The sequence below is a fragment of the Anomalospiza imberbis genome, unplaced genomic scaffold (genome assembly GCF_031753505.1).
Source record: "Anomalospiza imberbis isolate Cuckoo-Finch-1a 21T00152 unplaced genomic scaffold, ASM3175350v1 scaffold_272, whole genome shotgun sequence".
Taxonomy (NCBI): domain Eukaryota; kingdom Metazoa; phylum Chordata; class Aves; order Passeriformes; family Viduidae; genus Anomalospiza; species Anomalospiza imberbis.
This window is the reverse complement of record NW_027099898.1, coordinates 82,135-98,300: the sequence shown is the minus strand read 5'-3', so window position 1 is coordinate 98,300 and position 16,166 is coordinate 82,135. Positions and strand designations below refer to the sequence as shown.

The 16,166-nt window shown below is 66.7% G+C and overlaps 1 protein-coding gene across 1 annotated transcript; it reads right to left on the bottom strand.

Moving 5' to 3' along the window:
• Positions 1-5,914: 5,914 nt before the first annotated feature.
• Positions 5,915-11,302, bottom strand: LOC137466545 (zinc transporter ZIP4-like). The gene is made up of 4 exons (XM_068178260.1): positions 11,090-11,302; positions 7,863-8,228; positions 6,352-6,805; positions 5,915-6,210 (listed from the first exon to the last, which is right to left on the bottom strand). The coding sequence occupies exons 1-4, from the start codon at positions 11,300-11,302 to the stop codon at positions 5,915-5,917; spliced, it is 1,329 nt and encodes a 442-aa protein (XP_068034361.1).
• Between the last annotated feature and the right edge of the window lie 4,864 nt (positions 11,303-16,166).

The window sequence follows — 16,166 nt, the reverse complement described above, 5'->3', positions numbered from 1 at the left end:
CCCCTCCATGGACCCCCAGAGCCTGTTGGGGACACGCGGTGGTGACATCGGTGTCACCCCCCCTCCATGGACCCCCAGAGCCTGTTGGGGACACGCGGTGGTGACATCGGTGTCACCCCCCTCCATGGACCCCCAGAGGCTGTTGGGGACACGCGGTGACATCGGTGTCACCCCCCCTCCATGGACCCCCAGAGCCTGTTGGGGACACGCGGTGACATCGGTGTCACCCCCCTCCATGGACCCCCAGAGGCTGTTGGGGACACGCGGTGACATCGGTGTCACCCTCTCCATGGACCCCCAGAGCCTGTCGTGGACACGCGGTGGTGGCATCGGTGTCACCCCCCTCCATGGACCCCCAGAGGCTGTTGGGGACACGCGGTGACATCGGTGTCACCCCCCTCCATGGACCCCCAGAGCCTGTTGGGGACACGTGGTGGTGACATCGGTGTCACCCCCCTCCATGGACCCCCAGCGCCTGTTGGGGACACGCGGTGACATCGGTGTCACCCCCCCTCCATGGACCCCCAGCGCCTGTTGGGGACACGCGGTGGTGACATCGGTGTCACCCCCCTCCATGGACCCCCAGAGCCTGTTGGGGACACGCGGTGACATCGGTGTCACCCCCCTCCATGAACCCCCAGAGCCTGTTGGGGACACGCGGTGACATCGGTGTCACCCTCTCCATGGACCCCCAGAGCCTGTTGGGGACACACGGTGGTGACATCGGTGTCACCCCCCCTCCATGGACCCCCAGAGCCTGTTGGGGACACGCGGTGACATCGGTGTCACCCCCCCTCCATGGACCCCCTGAGCCTGTTGGGGACACGCGGTGACATCGGTGTCACCCCCTCCATGGACCCCCAGAGCCTGTTGGGGACACGAGGGACACGCGGTGGTGGCATCGGTGTCACCCCCCTCCATGGACCCCCAGCGCCTGTTGGGGACACGCGGTGACATCGGTGTCACCCCCCTCCATGGACCCCCAGAGCCTGTTGGGGACACGCGGTGACATCGGTGTCACCCCCTCCATGGACCCCCAGAGCGGGTTGGGGACACGCGGTGACATCGGTGTCACACCTCCTCCATGGACCCCCAGCGCCTGTTGGGGACACGCGGTGGTGGCATCGGTGTCACCCCCCCTCCATGGACCCCCAGCGCCTGTTGGGGACACGCGGTGACATCGGTGTCACCCCCACCCTCCATGGACCCCCAGAGCCTGTTGGGGACACGCGGTGACATCGGTGTCACCCCCCCCCCCTCCATGGACCCCCAGAGCCTGTTGGGGACACGCGGTGGTGGCATCGGTGTCACCCCCCCTCCATGGACCCCCAGCGCCTGTTGGGGACACGCGGTGGTGACATCGGTGTTACCCCCCCCCTCCATGGACCCCCAGAGCCTGTTGGGGACACGCGGTGGTGGCATCGGTGTCACCCCCCTCCATGGACCCCCAGAGCCTGTTGGGGACACGCGTTGGTGACATCGGTGTCACCCCCTCCATGGACCCCCAGCGCCTGTTGGGGACACGCGGTGGTGACATCGGTGTCACCCCCTCCATGGACCCCCAGAGCCTGTTGGGGACACGCGGTGGTGACATCGGTGTCACCCCCTCCATGGACCCCAGAGCCTGTTGGGGACACGCGGTGACATCGGTGTCACCCCCCCTCCATGGACCCCCAGAGCCTGTTGGGGACACGCGGTGGTGACATCGGTGTCACCCCCTCCATGGACCCCCAGAGCCTGTTGGGGACACGCGGTGACATCGGTGTCACCCCCTCCATGGACCCCCAGAGCCTGTTGGGGACACGCGGTGGTGACATTGGTGTCACCCCCTCCATGGACCCCCAGCGCCTGTTGGGGACACGCGGTGACATCGGTGTCACCCCCTCCATGGACCCCCAGAGCCTGTTGGGGACACGCGGTGACATCGGTGTCACCCTCTCCATGGACCCCCAGAGCCTGTTGGGGACACGCGGTGGTGACATCGGTGTCACCCCCCCTCCATGGACCCCCAGCGCCTGTTGGGGACACGCGGTGACATCGGTGTCACCCCCCTCCATGGACCCCCAGCGCCTGTTGAGGACACGAGGGGACACGCGGGTGACATCGGTGTCACCCCCTCCATGGACCCCCAGAGCGGGTTGGGGACACGCGGTGACATCGGTGTCACCCCCTCCATGGACCCCCAGAGCCCCTTGGGGACACGCGGTGACATCGGTGTCACCCCCCTCCATGGACCCCCAGCGCCTGTTGAGGACACGCGGTGGTGACATCGGTGTCACCCCCCTCCATGGACCCCCAGAGCCTGTTGGGGACACGCGGTGACATCGGTGTCACCCCCTCCATGGACCCCCAGAGCCTGTTGGGGACACGCGGTGACATCGGTGTCACCCCCCTCCATGGACCCGAAAAACCTGTTGGGGACACGCGGTGACATCGGTGTCACCCCCCTCCATGGACCCCCAGCGCCTGTTGGGGACACGCGGTGACATCAGTGTCACCCCCCCCCTCCATGGACCCCCAGAGCCTCTTGGGGACACGCGGTGACATCGGTGTCACCCCCTCCATGGACCCCCAGCGCCTGTTGGGGACACGTGGTGGTGACATCGGTGTCACCCCCCCCTCCATGGACCCCCAGAGCCTGTTGGGGACACGCGGTGACATCGGTGTCACCCCCTCCATGGACCCCCAGAGCCCCTTGGGGACACGCGGTGGTGACATCGGTGTCACCCCCCTCCATGGACCCCCAGAGCCTGTTGGGGACACGCGGTGGTGACATCGCTGTCACCAACCCCCATGGACCCCCAGAGCCTGTTGGGGACACGCGGTGACATCGGTGTCACCCCCCCTCCATGGACCCCCAGAGCCTGTTGGGGACACGCGGTGGTGACATCGGTGTCACCCCCCCCCATGGACCCCCAGAGCCTGTTGGGGACACGCGGTGGTGACATCGGTGTCACCCCCTCCATGGACCCCCAGAGCCTGTTGGGGACACGCGGTGGTGACATCGGTGTCACCCCCTCCATGGACCCCCAGAGCCTGTTGGGGACACGCGGTGGTGACATCGGTGTCACCCCCCCCCATGGACCCCCAGAGCCTGTTGGGGACACGCGGTGGTGACATCGGTGTCACCCCCTCCATGGACCCCCAGAGCCTGTTGGGGACACGCGGTGGTGACATCGGTGTCACCCCCTCCATGGACCCCCAGAGCCTGTTGGGGACACGCGGTGGTGACATCGGTGTCACCCCCTCCATGGACCCCCAGAGCCTGTTGGGGACACGCGGTGACATCGGTGTCACCCCCTCCATGGACCCCCAGCGCCTGTTGGGGACACGCGGTGGTGACATCGGTGTCACCCGCCCCCCCGCGCCATGTGTCCCCCCTGTGTCCCGCCGGGGTCCCCATGTCCCCACCATGTCCCCCCCATGTCCCCACCATGTCCCCACCATGTCCCCACCATGTCCCCATGTCACCTCTCGTGCCCCTTATGTCCCCCAATGTCCCTCCACCCCCCCCCAGTGTCACCCCAATGTCCCCCTAAAGTCCTTCCTGTCCCCCCAATGTCCCTCATGTCCCCCCTGTCCGTGTGTCCCCGACGTCACCCATGTCTGTCCCCCCGATGTCCCCTCCGTGTCCTTGGTGTCCCCTCTATGTCCCCAATGTCCCCCCGATGCCCCTGATGTCCCTGATGTCCTCACGGTGTCCCTGATGTCCCCTCGGTGTCCGGGATGTCCCCTCAATGTCCCCGCTGTCCCCTCGGTGTCCCCGCTGTCCCCTCAATGTCCCCGCTGTCCCCTCAGTGTCCCCGCTGTCCCCGCTGTCCCCTCGGTGTCCCCGCTGTCCCCTCGGTGTCCCCGCTGTCCCTGCTGTCCCCTCGGTGTCCCCTCGGTGTCCCCGCTGTCCCCTCAATGTCCCCGCTGTCCCCTCGGTGTCCCCGCTGTCCCTGATGTCCTCTCGGTGTCCCCGCTGTCCCCTCGGTGTCCCCGCTGTCCCCTCAATGTCCCCGCTGTCCTCTCGGTGTTCCCGCTGTCCCCTCGGTGTCCCCGCTGTCCCTGATGTCCTCTCGGTGTCCCCACTGTCCCCTCGGTGTCCCTGCTGTCCCCTCAGTGTCCCCGCTGTCCCCGCTGTCCCCTCGGTGTTCCCGCTGTCCCCTCGGTGTCCCCGCTGTCCCTGATGTCCTCTCGGTGTCCCCACTGTCCCCTCGGTGTCCCCGCTGTCCCCTCAATGTCCCCGCTGTCCCCTCGGTGTCCCCGCTGTCCCCGCTGTCCCCTCAATGTCCCCGCTGTCCCCTCGGTGTCCCCACTGTCCCTGATGTCCCCTCGGTGTCCCCGCTGTCCCCTCGGTGTCCCCACTGTCCCCTCGGTGTCCCCGCTGTCCCTGCTGTCCCCTCGGTGTCCCCTCAATGTCCCCGCTGTCCCCTCGGTGTCCCCTCGGTGTCCTCGCTGTCCCCTCAATGTCCCCGCTGTCCCCTCGGTGTCCCCGCTGTCCCCTCGGTGTCCCCGCTGTCCCTGATGTCCTCTCGGTGTCCCCGCTGTCCCCTCAATGTCCCTGATGCCCCCTCGGTGTCCCCGCTGTCCCCTCGGTGTCCCCGCTGTCCCCTCAATGTCCTTGATGTCCTCTCGGTGTCCCCGCTGTCCCCTCAATGTCCCCGCTGTCCCCTCGGTGTCCCCGCTGTCCCCTCGGTGTCCTTGCTGTCCCCTCAATGTCCCCGCTGTCCCCTCGGTGTCCCCGCTGTCCCCGCTGTCCCTGATGTCCCCTCGGTGTCCCCTCGGTGTCCCCGCTGTCCCCTCGGTGTCCCCGCTGTCCCCTCAATGTCCCCGCTGTCCCCGCTGTCCCCGATGTCCCCTCGGTGTCCCCGGTGTCCCGTCGGTGTCCCCGCTGTCCCCTCAATGTCCCCGCTGTCCCCTCAATGTCCCCGCTGTCCCCTCAGTGTCCCCGCTGTCCCCGCTGTCCCCTCGGTGTCCCCGCTGTCCCCGCTGTCCCCTCGGTGTCCCCTCAATGTCCCCGCTGTCCCCTCGGTGCCCCCTCGGTGTCCCCGCTGTCTCCTCAATGTCCCCGCTGTCCCTGATGTCCCCTCGGTGTCCCCACTGTCCCCTCAATGTCCCTGATGTCCTCTCGGTGTCCCCGCTGTCCCCTCGGTGTCCCCGCTGTCCCTGATGTCCCCTCGGTGTCCCCTCGGTGTCCCCGCTGTCCCTGATGTCCCCTCGGTGTCCCCGCTGTCCCTGATGTCCCCTCGGTGTCCCCGCTGTCCCTGATGTCCCCTCGGTGACCCCGCTGTCCCCTCGGTGTCCCCGCTGTCCCCGATGTCCCCTCGGTGTCCCCGCTGTCCCCTCAATGTCCCCGCTGTCCCCTCAGTGTCCCCGCTGTCCCCGCTGTCCCCTCGGTGTCCCCGCTGTCCCCGCTGTCCCCTCGGTGTCCCCGCTGTCCCTGATGTCCTCTCGGTGTCCCCGCTGTCCCCTCGGTGTCCCCGCTGTCCCCTCAATGTCCCCGCTGTCCCCTCGGTGTCCCCGCTGTCCCCTCAATGTCCCCGCTGTCCCCTCGGTGTCCCCGCTGTCCCCGCTGTCCCCTCGGTGTCCCCGCTGTCCCTGATGTCCCCTCGGTGTCCCCGCTGTCCCCTCAATGTCCCTGATGTCCCCTCAGTGTCCCCGCTGTCCCCGCTGTCCCCTCGGTGTCCCCACTGTCCCCTCGGTGTCCCCGCTGTCCCTGATGTCCCCTCGGTGTCCCCGCTGTCCCCTCAATGTCCCCGCTGTCCCCTCGGTGTCCCCGCTGTCCCCTCAATGTTCCTGATGTCCCCTCGGTGTCCCCTCGGTGTCCCCTCGGTGTCCCCTCGGTGTCCCCGCTGTCCCCGCTGTCCCTGATGTCCCCTCGGTGTCCTCGCTGTCCCCTCAATGTCCCCGCTGTCCCCTCGGTGTCCCCTCAATGTCCCCGCTGTCCCCTCGGTGTCCCCTCGGTGTCCCCTCGGTGTCCCCTCGGTGTCCCCACCTGTGGCAGCACGTGCAGCAGCGCGTCCCCGCTCAGCGCCCCGGCCGCCAGCCCGTCCAGCAGGGGGCGCCACCAGCGCCGGGGACAGAGGCGACAGCGGCGACATCGGCGACATCCGGCACCGTGGGGACAGCGGGAGCACAGGGGACAGCGGGGACACAGCACCAGGGCCAGCGCCACCAGCGGCACCAGCGCCAGCCCCAGCGCCGTCAGTGTCCCCAGCAGGTACCCTGCGACAGGGGACACGGGGACACGCGGTCAGGGACAGGGGACATGGGGACAGGCGTTGGGGCAGGGGACAGCAGGACACTGTCACAGCCCTGTCCTTATCTCCATCCCCTGTCCCCATCCCCGTCCCTGTCCCCGCTCACTCTCGGTGACGCTGAGCTGCTCCTCAGGCTGGGTGCTGTTGGTGGCCATGGGGACAGTGACGTTGTCACCGCTGTCCCCAGAGCTGGGGGCTGTGGGGCCGTGGTGGCACTCGATGTCCCCATGGCAGGTGTCACTGTCCCCATGGGTGGTGTCCCTGGGACCGATGTCACCGTGCCAGGTGTCCACGTCCTCATGGGGCGTGCCAGTGTCACCGGCGTCCCCATAGTGCCAGGTGTTGGTGTCCCCACGGTGACTGTCCCTGTCCCCACAGCGGCTGTCGGTGTCCCCACACCACGGGCGGGGGGTGTCCCCGCTGTCCCCGATGTCCCCGACAGGGCAGAGGCGGTGGCCACGCAGCACCAGGACCCCGAGTGCCACCAGCACCCGTCCAGTCCCCACCCTTGGGGACACTCCAGTGGTGGCCGCCAGCACTCTCCGAGCGTCCACGCAGGCCTGTGACACCCAAATGTCACCGTGTCACCCTCAGGTCCCCCAAATGTCACCGTGTCACCCCCAGCACCGGACATGGCTGCCGCGACATGAGGGGCTGGGCAAAGGTGGCTGTGACAGGTGTGTCACCTCCCCAGGACACGTGTGTGACCTTTGTCACCTCTCTGTCACCGCCCTGCACCAGCGGCCATGCCCTGTGTCCCCCCGTGTCCCCCTTATCCCCCATGTCCCCCCATGTCCCCACATGTCCCCATGTCCCTCTGTCCCCCATATCCCCCTGTCCCCACATGTCCCCATGTCCCTCTGTCCCCATGTCCCGTGGCCCCAATCCTCACATCTCCCATGTCCCCATGTCCCTCTGTCCCCATGTCCCCCTGTCCCCCATATCCCCATGTCCCATGTCCCTCTGTCCCCCATGTCCCCCTGTCCCCATATCCCCGTGTCCCCCATCCTCACATCTCCCATGTCCCCATGTCCCATGTCCCCATGTCCCCTGTCCCCCTGTCCCCATATCCCCGTGTCCCCCATCCTCACATCTCCCATGTCCCCATGTCCCATGTCCCCATGTCCCCCATGTCCCCCTGTCCCCATGTCCCGTGTCCCCAATCCTCACATCTCCCATGTCCCCATGTCCCATGTCCCCATGTCCCTCTGTCCCCATGTCCCGTGTCCCCAATCCTCACATCTCCCATGTCCCCATGTCCCCATGTCCCCATGTCCCATGTCCCCATGTCCCCATGTCCCCATGTCCCGTGTCCCCAATCCTCACATCTCCCATGTCCCCATGTCCCATGTCCCCATGTCCCATGTCCCCCATCCTCACATCTCCCATGTCCCCATGTCCCATGTCCCCCTTGTCCCTCTGTCCCCATGTCCCATGTCCCCCTTGTCCCTCTGTCCCCATGTCCCATGTCCCCATGTCCCTCTGTCACCATGTCCCCCTGTCCCCATATCCCCGTGTCCTCAATCCTCACATCTCCCATGTCCCCATGTCCCCATGTCCCCCTGTCCGCTTATCCCCCATGTCCCCCCATCCCCTCCTGTCCCCGTGTCCCCTCACCTCATGGCCGTTGTCACCACGGTAGTTGGGCTCGATGGCCACCAGCAGCTCGGCCACCTCCCGCAGCCCGGGGCCACCACGGCCAGCGACAGTGATGGTGACATTCCCGGTGACATTCCCGGTGACATTCCCGGTGACGTCGGTGGCAAACTCCTGGTGCAAGGCCTGGACACGGCTGGCCCAGGACGCCGCAGTGGCCTCAGTGTCCCCGTCGATGTCCCCATCGGTGTCCCCGCAGGTGCCCGGGGGGTCCCTGAGCGTGGCCACCACGGCCGCCCCCAGCCAGGACAGCTCGGTGGCCTGGAGCCCGGCGGTGCCACCCGGGGCCTTCCCGGCCAGGGCCAGCAGCGCTGGCACCGAGGGACACTGCGGGGACAGGGGACAGGGGACAGGGTCAGGGGTGGCAGGGGACAGGGAGGGACGGAGGGGACACGGGCATGGCAGGGAAAACACAGCCTGGCACAGGTGGCACACGCAGGACACACGGCACGGGTGACACAGGTGACACGGCACAGGTGCACACGGCACCGCCTGGCACATGGCACAGGTGACACAGGTGGCACAGGTGACACGGCACAGGGGGCACACGGCACCGCCTGGCACATGGCACAGGTGACACAGGTGGCACACAGAGCACCAGTGACACAGGTGACACGGCACAGGTACACACGGCACCGCCTGGCACACGGCACAGGTGGCACAGGTGACAGAGGTGACGTGGCACAGATGCACACGGCACCGCCTGGCACATGGCACAGGTGACACCGGTGACACACAGAGCACAAGTGACACAGGTGACACGGCACAGGTGCACACGGCACCAGCTGGCACATGGCACAGGTGACACTCATGGCACAGGTGGCACAGGTGACACGGCACAGGTGCACACGGCACCGCCTGGCACACGGCACAGGTGGCACAGGTGACACAAGTGACACGGCAGAGGTGGCACAGGTGACACGGCACAGGTGCACACGGCACCGCCTGGCACATGGCACAGGTGGCACTCATGGCACAGGTGACACAGGTGACACGGCACAGGTGGCACAGGTGACACACAGAGCACAAGTGACACAGGTGACACAGGTGACACAGCACAGGTGCACACGGCACCGCCTGGCACATGGCACAGGCGACACAGGTGACAAGGTGACACGGCACAGGTGCACACGGCACCGCCTGGCACACGGCACAGGTGACACACATGGCACAGGTGACACAAGTGACACAGGTGACACAGGTGACACGGCACAGGTGCACACGGCACCGCCTGGCACATGGCACAGGTGGCACAGGTGGCACCGGTGACACACAGAGCACAAGTGACACAGGTGACACAGGTGACACGGCACAGGTGCACACGGCACCGCCTGGCACATGGCACAGGTGACACCGGTGACACACAGAGCACAAGTGACACAGGTGACACGGCACAGGTGCACACGGCACCGCCTGGCACATGGCACAGGTGACACAGGTGACACAGGTGACACACAGAGCACAAGTGACACAGGTGACACAGCACAGGTGCACACGGCACCAGCTGGCACATGGCACAGGTGGCACTCATGGCACAGGTGACACAGGTGACACACACAGAGCACAAGTGACACAGGTGACACGGCACAGGTGCACACGGCACCGCCTGGCACATGGCACAGGTGACACAGGTGACACCGGTGACACACAGAGCACAGGTGACACAGGTGACACAGGTGACACAGCACAGGTGCACACGGCCACCACCTGGCACATGGCACAGGCGACACCGGTGACACACACAGAGCACAAGTGACACAGGTGACACAGGTGACACAGGTGACACAGCACAGGTGCACACGGCACCAGCTGGCACATGGCACAGGTGGCACAGGTGGCACAGGTGGCACAGGTGACACAGCACAGGTGCACACGGCACCCCCTGGCACATGGCACAGGTGACACCGGTGACACACAGAGCACAAGTGACACAGGTGACACAGCACAGGTGCACACGGCACCACCTGGCACATGGCACAGGTGGCACTCATGGCACAGGTGACACAGGTGACACGGCACAGGTGGCACACATGGCACAGGTAGCACACACAGCACAGGTGACACAGGTGACACAGCACAGGTGACACAGGTGACACGGCACAGGTGCACACGGCACCGCCTGGCACACGGCACAGGTGACACAGGTGACACCGGTGACACAGCACAGGTGCACACGGCACCGCCTGGCACATGGCACAGGCGACACCGGTGACACACAGAGCACAGGTGACACAGGTGACACAGGTGACACAGCACAGGTGCACACGGCAGCAGCTGGCACATGGCACAGGTGACACAGGTGGCACACAGAGCACAAGTGACACAGGTGACACGGCACAGGTGACACAGGTGACACGGCACAGGTGCACACGGCACCGCCTGGCACATGGCACAGGCGACACCGGTGACACAGGTGACACACACAGAGCACAAGTGACACAGGTGACACAGGTGACACAGCACAGGTGCACACGGCACCAGCTGGCACACGGCACCGCCTGGCACATGGCACAGGCGACACCGGTGACACACACAGAGCACAAGTGACACAGGAGACACGGCACAAGTGACACAGGTGACACGGCACAGGTGGCACACATGGCACAGGTAGCACACACAGCACAAGTGACACACACGGCACAGGTGACACAGGTGACACAGGTGACACACAGAGCACAAGTGACACAGGTGCACACGGCACCAGCTGGCACATGGCACAGGTGGCACTCATGGCACAGGTGACACAGGTGACACACAGAGCACAAGTGACACAGGTGACACAGCACAGGTGCACACGGCACCGCCTGGCACATGGCACAGGTGGCACTCATGGCACAGGTGACACAGGTGACACACACAGAGCACAAGTGACACAGGTGACACAGCACAGGTGCACACGGCACCAGCTGGCACATGGCACAGGTGGAGGTGGCACTCATGGCACAGGTGACACCGGTGACACACACAGAGCACAAGTGACACAGGCGACACAGGCGACACACACAGCACAGGTGACACCCCTGTCCCCCTCACCCCACGCTTCACCCCCGTGCCCCGTGCCCCGTGCCCCGTGCCCCGTGCGCCGCCGCCCTCCCTCCCTCCTTCTCTCCCTCCCCCCGCGCGGTGCCAGCCGCCCTTTGTCCCCGCTGTCGCCGTCGCTGTCGCCGTCCCCGCGGGCGCGGTCTCACCTCTCCGCACGGCTCGCGCGGGCACTGCGCACGGCCGGCCACCTGCGCCACGAGGGCCCCCAGCGCCCCGCGGGACACCTGTCCCTCGCCCGACGCCACCAGCGCCTCCAGGGCCACCAGGGCCGCCTCGGGGCTCGCCCGGGCTCGCGCCCCCGCGGGCGCGGCCAGCGCGGCGGGCAGCGCCAGGGCTAGCAGCAGCCAGGGCGAGGGCATGGCGGGCCGGTGGTGGCGGCGGCGGCGGCGACGGCGGCGGTGGCACTGGGGTGACAGCGCCGGTGGCCGTGGGGACACCGTGGGGACAGCGGGGCTGTAAAACCCGCCCGGGGCCGCGGCCCTGATTGGCCCGGGCTGAGATTGGCCCGGGTTAACGATTCATTCACCCCGCGGGGCCCGGCCCGCACCCCGCGACAGCCCCGCGACACCGGGGGACAGCGCTGGGACAGCCCCGGGACACCCCCGGGACACCTGGGACACCCCTGGGGGACACCTGGGACACCTGAGACAAACTCGGGACACCTGGGACACCCGTGGGACACCCCTGGAACACCTGGGACACACCTGGGGGACACCTGGGACAAACTCGGGACACCTGGGACACCCCCGGGACACCCGTGGGACACCTGGGACACACCTGGGGGACACCTGGGACACCTGGGACAAACTCGGGACACCTGGGACACCCCTGGGACACCCCTGGGACACCCCCGGGACACCCCCGGGACACACCTGGGGGACACCTGGGACACCTGAGACAAACTCGGGACACCTGGGACACCCGTGGGACACCCCTGGAACACCTGGGACACACCTGGGGGACACCTGGGACACCTGAGACAAACTCGGGACTCCTGGGACACCCGTGGGACACCCCTGGAACACCTGGGACACACCTGGGGAACACCTGGGACACCTGGGACACACCTGGGGGACACCTGGGACACACCTGGGACACCTGGGACACACCTGGGACACCTGAGACACCCTCAGGACACCCGGGACACCCCTGGAACACACCTGGGACACCTGGGACACACCTGGGGGGACACCTGGGGGACACCGGGGACACCTGGGACACCCCCGGGACAGCCCCGGGACACCCCTGGGGGACACCTGGGGGACACCTGGGACACCTGGGACAAACTCGGGACACCTGGGACACCCGTGGGACACCCCTGGAACACCTGGGACACACCTGGGGGACACCTGGGACACCTGAGACAAACTCGGGACTCCTGGGACACCCGTGGGACACCCCCAGGACACCTGGGACACACCTGGGGGACCCCTGGGGGACACCTGGGACACCTCCAGGTCACCTGAGACAAACTCAGGACACCTTGGACAACCCTGGGACACACATGGGACACCTGGGACACCCCCGAGACACCTGGGACACCCCTGGGACACCTGGGACACCCCCGGGACACCTGGGACACACCTGGGGGACACCTGGGACACCCCTGGGACACCTGGGACACCCCCGGGACACCTGGGACATACCCGGGGGACTCCTGGGACACCTCCAGGTCACCTGAGACAAACTCAGGACACCTGAGACAAGCCTGGGACACACCTGGGACACCTGGAACACCCCTGGGACACACCTGGGGGACACCTTCAGGACATCTGGGACACCTGAGACACCCCCGGGACACCCCCGGGACACCTGGGACACCCGTGGGACACCTGGGACACCTGGGACACACCTGGGACACCCCTGGGACACCCCTGGGGGACACCTGGGACACCTCCAGGACACCTGAGACAAACTCAGGACACCTAGGACACCCGTGGGACACCTGGGACACCCCTGGGACACCCCTGGGACAGCTGGGACACCCCCAGGACACCTGAGACAAACTCGGGACACCTGGGACACCCGGGACACCCCCGAGACACCTGGGACACACCTGGGACACACCTGGGACACACCTGGGGGACACCTGGGGACACCCCCGGGGGACTCCTGGGACACCTCCAGGTCACCTGAGACAAACTCAGGACACCTGGGACAACTCTGGGACACACCTGGGACACCTGGGACACACCTGGGACACACCTGGGGGACACCTTCAGGACATCTGGGACACCTGAGACACCCCCGGGACACCCCCGGGATACCCCTGGGGGACACCTGAGACACCCGTGGGACAGCTGGGACACCTGGGACACACCTGGGACACCCCTGGGGGACACCTGGGACACCTCCAGGACATCTGAGACAAACTCAGGACACCCGGGACACCCTGGGACACATGAGACAAACTCAGGACACCTGGGACACCTGGGGGACACCTGGGACACCCCCAAGACACCTGGGACACACATGGGACACCCGGGACACCCGTGGGACACCCGTGGGACACCCGTGGGACACACCTGGGACACCTGAGACACCCCCAGGACATCTGGGACACACCTGGGACACCCCTGGGACACCCCTGGGACACCTGAGACACCCTCAGGACACACCTGGGACACCCCTGGGACACACCTGGGACACCTGGGACACATCTGGGACACCTGAGACACCCTCAGGACACACCTGGGACACCTGAGACACCCCCAGGACATCTGGGACACTCCTGGGGGACACCTGGGACACACCTGGTACACACCTGGGACACCCTCAGGACACCTGGGACACCCTCAGGACACCTGGGACACCCCTGGGGGACACCTGGGACACACCTGGGACACCCCCGGGACACCTGGGACACACCTGGGACACCTGGGACACCCTCAGGACACCTGGGACACCCCTGGGACACCTGAGACAGCCTCAGGACACCTGGGACACCCCCGGGACACACCTGGGACACACCTGGGACACTCCTGGGACACCTGAGACACCCTCAGGACACACCTGGGACACCCCTGGGGGACACCTGGGGGACACCTGGGACACACCTGGGACACCCCTGGGGGACACCTGAGACAAACTCAGGACACCTGGGACACACTTGGGGGACACCTGGGACACACTTGGGGGACACCTGAGACACACCTGGGACACCCTCAGGACACCTGGGACACCCCTGGGACACCTGGGACACCCCTGGGACACAACTGGGACACCCCTGGGGGACACCTGGGGGACACCTGGGACACCCCTGGGACACCTGAGACACCCTCAGGACACCTGGGACACCCCTGGGGGACACCTGGGACACCTGGGACACCCCTGGGACACCTGAGACAAACTCAGGACACCTGGGACACACTTGGGACACCCCCAGGACACCTGGGACACCCCCGGGACACCTGGGACACCCCTGGGACACACCTGGGACACCCGTGGGACACCTGAGACACCCTCAGGACACACCTGGGACACCCCTGGGGGACACCTGGGACACCCCCGGGACACACCTGGGGGAAAGCTGGGACACCCCTGGGACACACCTGGGACACACCTGGGACACCTGAGACAAACTCAGGACACCTGAGACAAACTCAGGACACACCTGGGACACACTTGGGGGACACCTGGGACACCCCTGGGACACCTGGGACACACCTGGGACACCCCCAGGACACCTGAGACACCCTCAGGACACCTGGGACACCCGTGGGACACCCCTGGGACACCCCCGGGACACCTGGGACACCCCTGGGACACACCTGGGACACCCCTGGGGGACACCTGGGACACACCTGGGACACCTGGGACACCCCTGGGACACCTGGGACACCTGGGGGACACCTGGGACACCTGAGACAAACTCAGGACACCTGGGACACCCCTGGGACACCCCTGGGTGGGGGACAGGGGCACCCCCAGCCCCGGGTGGGGCACCGCTGGCCAGAGCCGTGGGTGGCAGTGGCACCCTGTGTCACCCTGGGGGGCTGGGGAGGCCCAGGCCCAGGTGGGGGGTCACCTTTGGGTGCTGGGGACACCTTTGGGTGCCAGGGGTCACCTTTGGGTGCTGGGGACACCTCTGGGTGCTGGGGACACCTTTGGGTACCAGGGGTCACCTTTGGGTGCTGGGGACACCTCTGGGTGCTGGGGACACCTTTGGGTACCAGGGGTCACCTTTGGGTGCTGGGGACACCTTTGGGTGCTGGGGACACCTTTGGGTGGCGGGGTCACCTTTGGGTACCAGGGGTCACCTTTGGGTGCTGGGGACACCTTTGGGTGCTGGGGACACCTCTGGGTGCCAGGGGTCACCTTTGGGTGCTGGGGACACCTTTGGGTGCTGGGGACACCTTTGGGTACCAGGGGTCACCTTTGGGTGCTGGGGTCACCTTTGGGTGCTGGGGACACCTTTGGGTGCCAGGGGTCACCTTTGGGTACCAGGGGTCACCTTTGGGTGCTGGGGACACCTTTGGGTGCTGGGGTCACCTTTGGGTGCTGGGGTCACCTCTGGGTGCTGGGGACACCTTTGGGTGCTGGGGACACCTTTGGGTACCAGGGGTCACCTTTGGGTGCTGGGGTCACCTCTGGGTGCTGGGGACACCTTTGGGTGCTGGGGACACCTTTGGGTACCAGGGGTCACCTTTGGGTGCCAGGGGTCACCTTTGGGTGCTGGGGACACCTTTGGGTGCTGGGGACACCTTTGGGTGGCACGTCACACGTGTGACACCCATGGCACAGCACACCTGGCACACCTGGCACACCTGGCACACCTGGAACATGTCGCACGTGTGACACCCATGGCACAGCACACCTGGCACACCTGGCACACCTGGCACAGGTGGCACACGTCACACGTGTGACACCCATGGCACAGCACACCTGGCACACCTGGCACACCTGGCACAGGTGGCACACGTCACACGTGTGACACCCATGGCACAGCACACCTGGCACAGGTGGCACTGGTGGCACATGTCACACATGTCACACGTGTGACACCCATGGCACAGCACACCTGGCACAGGTGGCACTGGTGGCACATGTCACACATGTCACACGTGTGACACCCATGGCACAGCACACCTGGCACAGGTGGCACAGGTGGCACATGTCACACACGTCACACGTGTGACACCCATGGCACAGCACACCTGGCACACCTGGCACAGGTGCCACACACGTCACGTGTTCCACTTTGCCGGACGCCGCGCGGCGTCG